The sequence below is a fragment of the Pagrus major genome, chromosome 19 (assembly GCF_040436345.1).
Source record: "Pagrus major chromosome 19, Pma_NU_1.0".
NCBI lineage: Eukaryota > Metazoa > Chordata > Actinopteri > Spariformes > Sparidae > Pagrus > Pagrus major.
The window spans coordinates 17,687,645-17,701,572 of record NC_133233.1 but is presented as its reverse complement, the minus strand read 5'-3'; the positions used below and the strand labels follow the sequence as shown (position 1 = coordinate 17,701,572).

Genomic DNA, 13,928 nt, shown 5'->3' with positions numbered 1-13,928 from the left:
CTACTGCCGCCGCGCCTGCGGGCAGTAGCGGCGTGTGTGAGCCTGGTCCCCGGTGGCTCTACAGATGGGGCAGGTGTAGTTCCAGAGGACGGGGCAGATGACTTTCCCTTCGTCAGATTTCAGCTTGTGTGACCGGTACACCCGTGCAGACTCCCCGTTCTGCTTACAGAAGCGGCAGAAGTCTGAAGAAGTCCCGCTGGAGCTGCTGTCCGACGGGCTGCTCTCTGAGCTGGTCCCCACAGAGTTCTTGCGGTGCCCCCGCCGGGAGGTCTGGATGTGGCTCCACGCTCCGGCTCCGGCTGCGGCTCTCCGGGGTCCCTCGGTGTCTCCTCTGGGGTCCCCCTCACGCAGATCGCACAGCTTCTCCATGACTCTGCCCAGGTTCATGTAGTCATGCCACATGTCGAAGTAGTCCCCGTCGGGCAGGAGGTTGTTCTGGACTCTTTGCATTGTTGCCATGTTTTGGAGGAGAAATTGCGCACAGTTTGCGCCTGTGTTGGAGCGCATCATATTTATAGACTTGTTTAAAGTGCGACAATGTTTGGATCCTAATGGCTGGAGGTGGATCGCTGGCAGGTGCAGTCTTGAGAAAAAAAACTCCAAATGTGATTGGAAATGTGTTTTCTTTCATCTCAACAGCCTGGCTGTCGCCTGGCATCAGGGGCCAAATAATCAGAAAATAAAACCAACAGATGAATAAATCCTCTACCAGGCGTTTTTATTAGAGTCATGGATGAGTGAAAACAACACAATATTATGTTGCATGTTGACTATGGCACTATAATAATAAAGGAAAATTAATGAGACAAAGGCATTCTTTGAGATTGGTTTTATGGTTTCTCTCTCTCTCTCTCTCTCTCTCTCTCTCTCTCTCTCTCTCTGTCTCTGTGTGTGTGTGTGTCTGTGTGTCCGGGGTAACATTCCTTGTTTGAGATAAATCCCCAAATTTTTCCAGATAGCTCACCAATTGTGCTTTAAGTGCCACGGGGTCAGACAGGGTTTATGCATTATTTGACCCTTTATTCACCTCCCCCATACACACACACACACACACACACACACACACACACACACACACACACACACACACACACACACACACTCTGTCCCTCTCTCTCTCTCACACACACACACACACACACACACACACACACACACACGCACATACAAAACCCACATTTCAAAGATGAAAAGATATTGCGTAATTTCAAGTGCGCAGAAATAAAAGTGATACAAACAATGGAAAGGTTAGCCTCTATTAGTGTAGAGGAAGAGGAGCTGTTATGTAGCCTGTGTTTGTTTTAATGTCGATTAATTGCCTAATATCTGATTATTTTGTCTGTCTTTATTTATCCATATCTACTTTCTATGTTTGGTGTGAAATTGTAAAAAAATAAAATAAAATGCTCTCAAGAATATGGATGATTATGATCATGAATAAAGCGGAAAATATGATGGTTACTATTTAATATCACTGTTTTGTCCTCATCAGCATATTGTGTCCCCCTTGAGTATAAACAATAAACAGTTTTAGCTGCATAAATTCAGCTTGCATAGCCTTTTAAGACTGAGCTTATGATGTAAACACTGCTGGTGTTCCTGTGAGCACCCCTCCTCTGCGATGTGTGCTGCTGTGTGACGCGTGTGCAGCTGCGCCGCTGGCGCCGGAGCGTCTCTCCCCTCACAGAAAGTATCTCTTTTTTAAAGGCTCACACTTCAGACGCCACCCGGGCACACACCTGTAGGTCTGTTCTGCTGCACTCAGGCCTCCCCTGAAGTTGGCTGCGTGGCTCCAACTGCGTATTATCATTATCTGACTGCGGCTGTTCCTCTAAATAAAGACACGAACCAACGCGTCAGACGTAAAATGTGTTGACAAACATGTTTGCAGTTGAATTATTACACGTTTACAGTAAGTGTGCAGCATGTCGATGTGGATTATGGAGGCTGTTTGTCTACTTATTTACAAAGCAGGAGCGTCGCGTGGGTGGGGCGGGGAGTCGGTGCGGGGGAAGCTGTGTGTGTGTGAGGGGGGGTGCGCTTAGTGTGACGCATGCGCAGTAGTATACCGGCGACGGCTGTACAAACGGTGGCCTAGCGAACCAGGGGATTACGGAGCCCAATTTGACAGGTCAGTTAATAAGAATTACACACATTTGGGGGTCTGTGTATATTAACGCTGTGTAACCAGAGGCTAATTAAATTCTTTCTGTCGGCAATACTTGGAAAACATTTGGCTGTCGCATGAGCTAACGTTAAGGTTGCATTTCAGAGCTAACGTTAGCCAGCTAGCTAGCTTTCGGCAGTACGTTGTGCTAACAACGGGTTTGACATTAGCTAGCTAGCTAGCTAGCTGATTACGAGTAGCCTCCCCTTAAACCTGTGCTTTATGAATTTGAAAATGTTTCGTGCTCTGCTGATTGGTGAACTGATAGGGGGAAACATCACCCCGGTTCATTAGATAATGATATGTCTGGCTGCTTTTAAATCAAGCAGTGTTAAGACACATAAAGCTAACGAGCTAGCTAGTATCCTTAGATGCCCCCATTTGTTGAACTGTGATTGCTGAGAGGAATGATGTCCTATTTAGTTATGTAAACTGCAGCTGAAGTTTCGATATCAACTTAGCTATATTAGTGAGTGATTGTCTGTTGTTTGACACATGAACACAACAGGCGAAGGCTGCCCTGCTTACAGCTAACTTTGATATGATATGGCTAGAGATACATACAGCATATGCATTGTTATACAACTGGTGGTGAAAATTGGATTTTGCCATCTATCAGTACAGTATTCACTTCCAAATTGGAAGTTAATGGACTCTCCATACAGTATCGTAGTCTGACTACACAAACTTTATCTCTTCATCTATTAAGGCTACACAATGAGTCAGGGTAAGGACAATGCACGACTCAAGAGCTACAAGAACAAGTCCCTCAACACAGATGAAATGAGAAGAAGGAGGGAAGAGGAAGGCCTACAGCTCCGCAAACAGAAGAAGGATGAACAGGTGAGTTAAGCTGGAGGAACTAATCTAACCCTTCCCAGTAGAGGATGAATTTCAGTTAGGGATACACAATGTATCAGATAAAGAAATTATCAACCAGATATTAGGAAATTAATATTATTGGCTATTCATCAGTATCTGTAAAATTCTTGCCAATAAAAACAGTTGATAATATTAAGCGCAATTTCTCTAATTGACTTAACAAGCACAGCATTTATGATCTCCGATACAGTAGGTGGCGGTATGGACCTTGAAACTTGGTTTGTGCGCCACCAATAAACACAGAGAAGAAGTAGAGCTATGGGATATAAACTCATGCATCTTTGCTCATTATCTGAGCTTTTCTCACCTTCAGGTCTACACAAACGACAGGTTATGAACTTCTTTCTAGAATACAAAATGTGAAATTATCCTTTATCTTATTGGTATTGGCCATGAGAAGCAGGCAATTATCGTTGGCGTACTGGCTGAAAAAAATATGCATTGTGCATCCCTAGTTTTAGCATCCATTATTGTAGAAGCAGAATATTCCCAGAGGGCAATTAAAGGCACTGTGACCTGTCTTTACAGATCACCATTGAACATGTGAATGATTACAATATTATGTTATGTCAGGGTTTAAACCCAAATCCATGCTATGATCCCTAGCTATGTAATGGTAAAGAAGAAATATGTTTAGAAAGACTAAAAATCATTTATTTAAATGTTATTCTGTTGCAGCTTTTTAAGAGGAGGAATGTTGCCACAGTGGAGGATGATGGCGTCCCAGAGGACGATGGGATGGCCGATAGCGGCTACCTGGAGTCCCAGGCTAACAACATGGACCCACTCACGGTAAGAAGAGAAAGATCGCTCGAACCAGTAAAAAACAATCCTGCCATCCTTCTACATTCACTACACGTTTGAAGTCAGAAGTGAATTCATTTCCTCTGTGTTTTATCATATCTTCATGTCCCTGCTACACAGGGTGGGGTCATCTCTGAAGATATGACTCAGATGATCTTCTCCAGTTCTCCTGAGCAGCAGCTAATAGGCACTCAGCGCTTTAGGAAACTCCTTTCTAAAGGTAAGGGTGCTGTAGATGGCTGTTATTCCTCCGCATAGATACTTTTCACCCCTGTTCATGACAGTGGCATCTGGCTGTGTACCTTTGCACAAGTGCTGGATGACAATTTAATGCCTTCAACAGGGAATATTAATCATTGTTTCATGCGTACATTATATAATCAGTCTAAATTTATTCGTCTTCAACAAAACTACTTGAAAAAACTGCCACTTTCAACCTTTGTCATTGTTGCAGCAATAAAACACGTATTATTGCTTTATAACTTTTAATCCCAAAGTGAATATTTTTATCTATTGATATCAAGATAATGCTATGTTCATCTTTGTCATACTGTCCCCTTTACACACAGAACCCAACCCACCCATTGATGAAGTCATTGCCACTGCAGGGGTGGTGGAGCGCTTTGTTGAGTTCCTGAAGAGGAGAGAAAACTGCACATTGCAGGTACATTTGCTCAGTGTGTCTTTGTTACAGTGCAGGTGTGCACAAGCTGACTAAGCTGGGGAGAGTTGAAGCTGCTTAATATTCTGGCAGTGTTGTTGTTTGTTATGAACTCCTTCTGCACTAACAATGCATGTCACATACTGTACGCATTGTGTGTGTGGTGCAGGTAGAGAAAATAACACACTTGACGGTTTTAAATCTATATTGAGTGATTATTATGTAATAAATGAATATATTTTGACTGTTGTTTTAGTTTGAAGCTGCATGGGTGTTGACCAACATTGCATCAGGTACATCCCATCAGACTCGGGTGGTGATCCAGGCTGGAGCTGTGCCCATTTTCATAGAGATGCTCAGCTCGGATTTTGAAGACGTACAGGAACAGGTACCGAGGATTCAGACATACAGTACATCACTTCCCTCTATTAGTCAAATGTCTCCCCACTAACAGTCACTTATACTTCTCTTTTTTGTTTCCCCATTATAACTTTTATGTAAACAGCAACATATATGTAGTTAACCTGCTCGGTTGAATAAATATAGTTCTGTTATTGAATATTGTACATTTTAATGTTGTTCATCGACTGACCTGAATTGCTTTGCCCCTCAGGCAGTGTGGGCCCTGGGAAACATAGCAGGAGATAGCACAGAATGCAGAGACTTTGTCATAGACTGCAACATTCTGCCTTCCTTGGTGCAGTAAGTAGCAGCTCAATGTCACATTGTCTCCCCCCTGAATCTTCTTATAACGCTTGAAAATCAAGAGTAACTTTGATCCTGTATCCTCTGTTACAAAACTCCTTCTGCAGGTTGTTGGCCAAACAGAATCGTCTAACGATGATGAGAAACGCAGTGTGGGCGCTCTCAAACCTGTGCAGAGGAAAGAACCCACCTCCGGACTTCACTAAGGTAATTTGCCAAGATAACCATATCACTATGGCAACGGCACACTTCTCACTTGGCTAAAGTACAACACATCTCACACTACAAGGTCACAAGCTGTATGAAGTTGCCTATATCTAACCTGGAAAAACAATCACACTGGACACCAACATGTTCCCTCCTGATGTGCCTCTTTGTCCCGTTTTGTCCCCCCAGGTGTCCCCGTGTCTCAGTGTGCTGTCCTGGCTGCTGTTTGTCAATGACACAGACATTCTGGCTGATGCATGCTGGGCACTCTCCTACCTATCTGATGGCCCCAATGACAAAATCCAGGCTGTTATTGATTCTGGAGTCTGTCGCAGGCTGGTGGAGTTGCTGATGTAAGGCTCTAAAGAGACACTATAAACACGCACACAAAAAATATATTTATTGCTGGAGAAGAGCTTTTTACGGTAACGGACTGTCCCATGTGTACCATTGGGTGTGACAATCCAGATATGGGTGTGTTGTTAACATTCCCAGACAGTAATGGAGTTTTACCAATGCATTGCCAGCTGTGACAAACTGCAAAAGTTAAGACAGGATAGACTACACTTCTAAAAGTCCTTGTAGTGTTTCCATATGAAAAAACAACCCGTAAACTCACTCTTAAGTCGCTACTGTCATGAAACTGGAGGGCAAACGTATTTATATCAGTTTGATTGCTCATACTTTACAATCCTTTGTTCCAGGCACTCTGATTATAAGGTGGTGTCTCCTGCACTGCGAGCTGTTGGGAACATAGTCACAGGAGATGATCTACAAACGCAGGTAATGGCAGCTTGAACACACACAGAGGTTATACTTACCCAGAATGTAATTGAATACTTAGTGATGAATAATTTTGACTTTGTGTGTAATTTGCTTGACTGCCCAGGTGATTTTGAACTGTTCAGCACTGCAGTCCCTACTTCACCTCCTGAGTAGCCCCAAGGAGTCCATCAAGAAGGAAGCCTGCTGGACGATCTCCAACATTACTGCAGGGAACCGAGCACAAATACAGGTGTGTGTGGATGTCAGCATTGCATCCCAAAAAATAACCTTGGACATTTTTTCTTTATAGAAGTTTGAAAGCATTCCCTCATTTAATCACATCTTTTTTTCCGTCTCTGTAGATGGTGATAGATGCAGGTCTGCTGCCTCCTCTCATCACGATCCTGCAGGTAGCAGAGTTTCGCACGAGGAAGGAGGCAGCCTGGGCCATCACCAATGCCACCTCGGGGGGCTCTGCAGAGCAAATTAGGTAAGACCACTGATGCAGTTTAACATACAACCAGTGTGTACAGTATTATATCCAAGGTTTCACATCCATTGAAATGTGGCTTGTTCCTCTGTAATTAATGACATTTTATGAAATAATACAGGGTTAGCATTTAGCACCGCTCACGGAAGTACATCACTGATTTGTTGCTTTTTATTTAGGGCATTGTTTAATAATTTCAACATGGCAGAAATTAATACATTTAGCAAAAATTTGGGGCTATAACTTATTAATTACACCTGTATAAATCATTCAAAGCAGTAGAGGTAGTAGTACCTTCTTGTAGCTGTTGTAGAAATGAGTAATGTACTAATGTGGTGTAGTTTTATCTTTTAATGCAGGTGTGGTGTCTTGATAATGCTTTGTATCTACTGTTAATCCAAACACAATTATTTGCTTTGAATGAGTAATAAAGGTTCTGCCCTGTCTCTGCTCTGTGTGCGTGCTGCCCCCTGCAGGCACCTGGTGGAACTCGGCTGTATTAAACCTCTGTGCGACCTGCTCACTCTCATGGACTCCAAAATAGTTCAGGTGGCTCTAAATGGCCTGGAGAATATTCTGCGACTGGGAGAACTGGAGGCCAAGAGGGGAGGAGGCATCAACCCTTACTGTGCACTCATTGAAGAGGCCTATGGTAAGTGTACACACACACAGACACTCAATTTAAATGATGTAATTACATTTGAGCAATTGTAAATGTACCCACGTGATCAAAATATCTAAATACAGTCACATGGGCAAATAATGCATGAAAGATGAGCAATTTTATTTCCCTATCTGTGACACATTATGAGTCCAGAGTTCAGTTTTATGCACTACCGTTTGTAATGCAGGTTTCACAAACAACTAAAAGAAACAAGGTTTTACAACTTAATGACATTGTTGACCAGTTTGTTGTTTTTTAGTCACCCTGAAAGAAGTAGAACTTATTGGAAACATACATTTTAGGTGGAAATTAAGTAAAAACGTATACAATGATGAACCTTGTCATGTTGGCTTTATGAAGTCAAGCATAGCAAATGTTTGGCAACTAATAATTATTCTTATCATTAATTATATGACAGTTAGCTTTTCAATTAATTGATCAATCCTTAAAGATATATTATGCAACATTTCTGCATTAAAATGTCTAAAAACAATTGGATATTTTCATATAATTTGCTGAGTTGTGTACTTCCAGTAATGTTCAAACATCGAGTAATCTAATTTTACTCAAGGAAACGATGCATGTCATTTGGTCGCCTGTTGCCTGTAACCTGCCAGAGAGAGTCGTTGAGTTTATTTGATTCCAGAAAATGTCAAAAAGGCCATGGTGAGATTACTTGTCCAAAATATTAAAGATGTTCAATTAATAGTGATATAAAACATGTGGAAAACCAGCAAATCCTCACATATGAGACACTGGGAAAAGATACTTTTACTTATATTTTATCACTGACAGATAATTCTTTGTCAGTAAACTAATAATTCCAACACTACACTCCTTCTCAGGTCTGGACAAGTTGGAGTTCCTGCAGGGTCACGAGAACCAGGAAATCTACCAGAAAGCCTTCGACCTGATTGAGCGCTACTTCAACACTGAAGACGAGGACCCGTCTCTGGCTCCCGCCGTCGATCTGCAGCAGCAGCAGTTCCTCTTCCAGCAGTGCGAGGCCCCGATGGAAGGCTTCCAGCTATAATGCTAAATCCTCCCTCCCTCCGTGCTCCACCTTCATCCTCACCTCTGCTCATTTCTCTCACTGCCACGATCTAGGGTTACGACGACCCTCGGCTCCCCTCCTCCTTTTTTCCCTTCTCATCATCAGAGAGGTTGATTTAATCATTATCATGATTATGAAAAAATGTAACATTATGGGAGCACATGTGTGTGAGTGCGTCCAACGTGGGTCAAGTTCTGCAGTCTTGTCAGCCAGTTCGTGAAGGTTTCACTCATCATTCTGTCTTGCGCCGATCTCACCTCTGCGCCTGAACCCCTCCTGCCTGCCCAGGGCCCAGCATCTCCTACTAGCAGATTGTCCCTCCAACAACACCCCCGTCTTACTTTTTGGACATCCTCCTCTGCTCATCCCGTATAAAAATCACCTCTCCACGTTCCCGCAGGATTGGCGACCCCTGTCTCTGATGAAGCGGGAGTTTGTAGGACTGCACTGCTTGTCTGATTGAAGCATTAATGACTCGCAAGACAGACAAACATGGACGTGAGTTCCCCCCCTCCTGCACACACGCATAGAGAAGAATGATCTAACCTAAACACTGGACTGACTATGAGACGTCGACCACATATTTGTGGTCTTTGGACTGAGCTGCCCACAACGGGGGCCATGTGGCCAGTCCCAACCCAAGGACTCACCTGACCTCTACGAAAGGCACTTAATCGACTCAAAAATGGAGGTTCCTCACTTCCTCTATCCGGCCATTGGATAAGTGACCACAGATGGACAAATTAGGAACTTGACTGTGTCGCTGAGGGGTGGAGCTTGTCAGTGACAAACCAGGCTGCTTGCGTTCCCTCCTGGATCTCATATCATGCATTCCTCTATCCAGTAACGGGACATTCCACCTGCACAGCTCCATCCTGAAGAGTTTAGACTGCCTGCCGCCTCTGGTGTGATGTGAATTACCCCATGGAACCATGGGAATTGGAGTCTTCCCGCGCACTGAGACAATTGGACAGACTTAGACAAGACAAAAAAGAAACAGACTATTTAACCCTGGAATCTGTCCAGCAGCAGACCAGCGGGAATTTTTATTATCTTACCATAATTTCATTTCATTTGCAGCACTTTAGTTCAGGACTGACGCCTGCTCTTCGAGAATATACAGTAGTTTTTGCATTAACTATTTAATTGGTTCACGGCGGGGCTCTTCCCTCCTCAGGAAGCGAGGCGTAAAGAGATCCGGTCTGAATCTTGGTCCCCTTCTGGTATGACAAGGATTACAATGTACTTCACTGTTTACTCAAGCAGATTGTGGACTGAAACTGTTAGCACACTAATTACAATCAGTTGATCATGCTGCCTCAGCAAAGCTAGAAGAACTTTATTGTGACAAAGTAAACGAGACTCTTTTGGAAAATTAGCTGTTTAGCTGTGAGCAGTCTAAAACATGTTCAGGTAGTATTTTCCAATTTGATCACGCCAAATCATCGACACACGTGTCAGCTATTGGGTCTAAAGTTGGTATTTTTTTAAAAAGCATAATGTTGTTTTTTAGTTGGGGTTAGCATCTGTCATGTTGCTGATGGTGCCATAATCTTTATTCTACAAAAATCCTTCCAGATCATTTCAACAACAATCCAGATTAAAACTTGAAAATACTGGTGATCACCTTAGTTAGCAGAACTGAATGTTTGTTTACCAAGTCCTCTTTACATTGCTTACTTTTGTCGAAATCTCTGCAAGAGATGACCAGCTCTTCATGTTAATTACTGTTTGTTGTACTGAGTTTGTGCAGCTGTCCCCTGTTATGCCATTTGCATAAAAGCTGTTTCATGAACTAGAGTGTAAGTGAATCAGTTTCATTGTAGTTAGTATACAGGACAAACTGTTTCGGGAGACATTTTCTTTGATCAAATTGCTGATGTACAATTAAAGAAATAGTAGTACTTATGTATAAGACAGCAATTTATGCAGATCAAGTATTTTCTTAATTAATCCTGTGGACTATAAACAGTGAAAGTGACTTTAGACTTGTAGTTTATATGAAACCAGATCAGGTCATTAAACCAGACAGGAATTCTCAAGAAGGATTACTTTATTGATTTTGATATTTTTTTGGTGCTCACTATTTACAAACATAGATGTCACATCAGTCATGAACAAACCAGCCTCATTACATGAGTATCAGGACAGGACAGACTATTGTGCAGATGGATTGTGCCTGATTCAACTTCTTGATGCTCTCTTAAAAGAAGATAATTTAAATCCCTTGAGGATCGACAAACAAGACTGTTGCCACTGAGGGGAAAAAAAGGTTACCTAATGCATTTAGGTTGGAGAGTTTGAGAGGTATGTGAAGGTTTACTAGAAGCATTTTATTAATCCCAATGGGAAATAGACACTGTTGCATCTGTTTAACAGATTTCTTACCTGAAAATCATTATTTCACTATGTAGTAAAAGCAAATAATTTGTTATAAAAAAAAAAAATTCTAAAACCTCCATTACAGTACCAGGTTGCATCATACAAAAGTTTCCACTCTCCTCTGGTGACCAAATGCTACCACCACATACATTTTAAGTGAAACAGGTGCCATTTTATTACCTCAGTACATTCACTTAAAAGATAAAACCTTACATTACATCGGGTGTCAAAATTACTCAAATGATCCGTACTTGCTCTGTGATGGTCAACCTCCAGGTTGCAACAGGTAATACTAAGAATGAACCGTGCAGATGACTATTGGTCTCTCTGTATGATGGAAGTGGAGAGCTCTTAAGTTGTGTCACAAATAGCAAGAAGGAGGACCTGTTGGCTCAATATTTGGGGAAAAATGACAAGGCTGAGATGTTGTGCTCCATCACTGAGCCTTCTCAGACAGGGCGGCAGCAGCCTCCCTCTCTCTCACCATTTCCTCTCGCCATCTTGCTTTCTTCTCCATGTTTTGTTTCGTCAGTGACTCGTGCCTGCCTGCAGCCTGCGACACAATGAGACAAATTGCGGGTAAGAGCTGAAAATTTTCGATTCTCCACATGATATTTAGATATAGCAGAGAAGAACAGAAGGGTTAATTTTTAAGACAAAGCTACAAGCAAAAGTACAGAGACTTCTTTCACATTGTTGTGAACCATTTAACTCTTAGATTGAAACTGGAGAAAAACAATGCATGCAAACAGAAAGAGGTCAACTTGTCACTCACCCGTTTGCCCATGATGACCATCACCATACAGGCCATTATTGTGGCGGCCATCATCACATAGCAGGTTTTCACTCTGACTTTGTTTCTGGCAGCATCAATCATCTCAAACCTGAGGCAAAGGCAGGTGTGCAAACAGAAAAAGGTCTGTAGCCAGATACAGTAGTATTTTGACACACTATGTAGAGACATGGTCATCAAAGTCAACAGCAATAACATAATTACAACATTTCTTTGTAAACTGAGCCTTGCTTCATACTGAGTACAGGAGGTGGGAGGTCTGCAGTTTGTATGCGTGACAGTTAAGTCTTTTATCACAGCAACAGATCAGATATGATCTCTACCCTGATTTCAATTATGTCCAGCCACAAACAGAACTGCAGCCATCTTGGAACATCAGCTTACCACAGCAGCACCACCGCTCATCCAATTAGTTTGCTCTGTTCTTGCGTTGTATCTTAACTAGATCACCCAAAGAGCCAGTCAGATACGAGTGTGCTGGGAGGTCTGGTATAAACAGGAAAACTCTACTTACGACACAAACTCTGGTATCTGGTCCGCTGTCTTAAAGCGTCCCGACCACAACAGCATCCTCCTGTCCATCGCTGAGGGTTTGTAGCCTGGGACTCGGAAACCAGCACGGTTTGCTGTGTGAAAGAACAAACAAACAGAGGTTTTAGTCCACAAATCCACATCTTGAACAAAAAAGAGGGAATGCAGTGAAGTTCAGTTTCACAAGCCCCAGTCATTAGCTCCATCACCCCAGAGACTGTGATTTCCTGTGTCCCTCCTCCCTCTGAGACCAAAGAAAACTTTCACACACTTGGCTATGGCAATAACAAGTGACTTGTGATGTCCAAAATCCTCTGGCAATCAATACAGGGATGCTTTATCGCCGACCTGTTCTGGGAATCTACTTAAAATATTTTGAAGAAAAAGATTGGTTTGAGCCATCAGTTTGGGAACACCAGGTCATTTGTCCTGGGTCATGGGGGGCCCAAAGGAGCTCTCTAACCCCTCATATTATTTGCTGGTAGGGCATTTGTAGATCATCTTGTCCTAGAAATGATCAAGAATATCAGCGGTCCTCATCAGACGTATAAAGATAGTCTGGATTAGAAGTGAAAAGATTAAATGAGTGGTGGTAAATTTCTGCAGCTGCTGGGTCTTGCTTTGTGGTTATGTGCATGTATAATACAAAAAACAGAAGACAAGAGAATCTGGTTGTTTATGATCCAAAACTGCACCGTGTGCTGGAGCTGTAGTCGGAGGAGGAGGAGGAGGCTCTGCTTTGGCCTCCTGTGGTTTATTGCACATCCCTCTGTGGCTCCATGTTTCAGTGACCTGCCTGCACCTCTGACCTGTTAAAATATGAAAAAAAGCAAAAACCCTGAGTGTATCATACATGGAAGGAATGCTACATTAGTTAACCTGTTCAGTATTTTCCCAATTTATCATTTTAAAATTGAGATTTCTAAAGCCCATCGGGACTTCCTGAAGTGGCTTCTTTGTCAACAAACCAGTGAGGTTCAATTTAAGATCACATTAAACAGAAAATCTCAATTTTACATGAAGGGGCTAAATAAGTAATCAGAACATGCATCATACAAGTACAGACACAAAGGCTGAGCCAATGTCCACTCTCCACTTCCATTATAAAAAGTAGGCGTGTCAGGTAAACAAAGCCCAGAAATATCGTATAATAAAAAAAACTAAAAAGGTTTGCAAGGTCAAAGTATCTTGGTGGGGCTTTTTTTTATGGGATGACCAAACCTGAACACGAATTACACATTTCACAATACGGGAACGGTTGCCATCATAACCTACGTTACCTGTCGAGTCACGCACCTTTCATAGCCACGAACAAAGAATTAATAAAACAATAAATACAAATATACAAATATATAACCTATGTTAGTAGTATGTGAGATTGTAAGAAGTGTAACTAGCTGCTAATTCAACAATGAAGTTACAAATAGAGAGGGTGTCATTCAGTTTTAAATCTAAAGAAACACAGAAAATTCAAGAAATTGACAAATACGAACCTATAAGGTTGCCAACGGAAAGGCGAGATCTGACGAAATTCATATTTTTTGTTAAAGTAAATAAGGTACAACGTGTCTCTCAAGCCATTAAAGTGCGTCGCCACACTTCCAGTCTTCAGTCAGCTGCTGAAAGTCAACTAGCTGAGCTTTCAACAACTGCCTAACAGGACCCCGTGATATAAGAATAAGAGTCCGTGCCGCATGCCTGATCAAAAATAATACTAGTCTTTTGTTAAAATCAGTTTTCCCTTTGTATTGTGGTTACCCTCCGTGTCTGGAGTCATATCTTACGTCGAGTTATGCTTATGTTACGATTAGGCAACACAAAAT

At 42.2% G+C, this 13,928-nt stretch overlaps 3 protein-coding genes across 3 annotated transcripts; 1 reads left to right on the top strand and 2 right to left on the bottom strand.

Annotated features, from left to right (window-relative positions):
• nanos2 (nanos homolog 2) lies at window positions 1–459 on the bottom strand. Its single transcript, XM_073487850.1, has one exon. The coding sequence runs from the start codon at window positions 457–459 to the stop codon at window positions 1–3; it is 459 nt and encodes a 152-aa protein (XP_073343951.1).
• A 1,584-nt stretch (window positions 460–2,043) lies between these two features.
• Window positions 2,044–10,194, top strand: kpna1 (karyopherin alpha 1 (importin alpha 5)). The gene is made up of 14 exons (XM_073488173.1): window positions 2,044–2,131; window positions 2,877–3,010; window positions 3,728–3,841; window positions 3,974–4,073; window positions 4,423–4,517; window positions 4,771–4,902; window positions 5,128–5,216; window positions 5,327–5,426; window positions 5,616–5,779; window positions 6,131–6,209; window positions 6,316–6,441; window positions 6,554–6,681; window positions 7,158–7,333; window positions 8,191–10,194. Exons 2-14 carry the CDS (start codon window positions 2,885–2,887, stop codon window positions 8,376–8,378), a joined length of 1,617 nt encoding a protein of 538 aa, XP_073344274.1. The 5' UTR covers window positions 2,044–2,131; window positions 2,877–2,884; the 3' UTR covers window positions 8,379–10,194.
• A 240-nt stretch (window positions 10,195–10,434) lies between these two features.
• Window positions 10,435–13,718, bottom strand: fam162a (family with sequence similarity 162 member A). Its single transcript, XM_073488174.1, has 5 exons — window positions 13,599–13,718; window positions 12,801–12,914; window positions 12,089–12,200; window positions 11,557–11,665; window positions 10,435–11,334 (listed from the first exon to the last, which is right to left on the bottom strand). Exons 1-5 carry the CDS (start codon window positions 13,639–13,641, stop codon window positions 11,218–11,220), a joined length of 495 nt encoding a protein of 164 aa, XP_073344275.1. The 5' UTR covers window positions 13,642–13,718; the 3' UTR covers window positions 10,435–11,217.
• Between the last annotated feature and the right edge of the window lie 210 nt (window positions 13,719–13,928).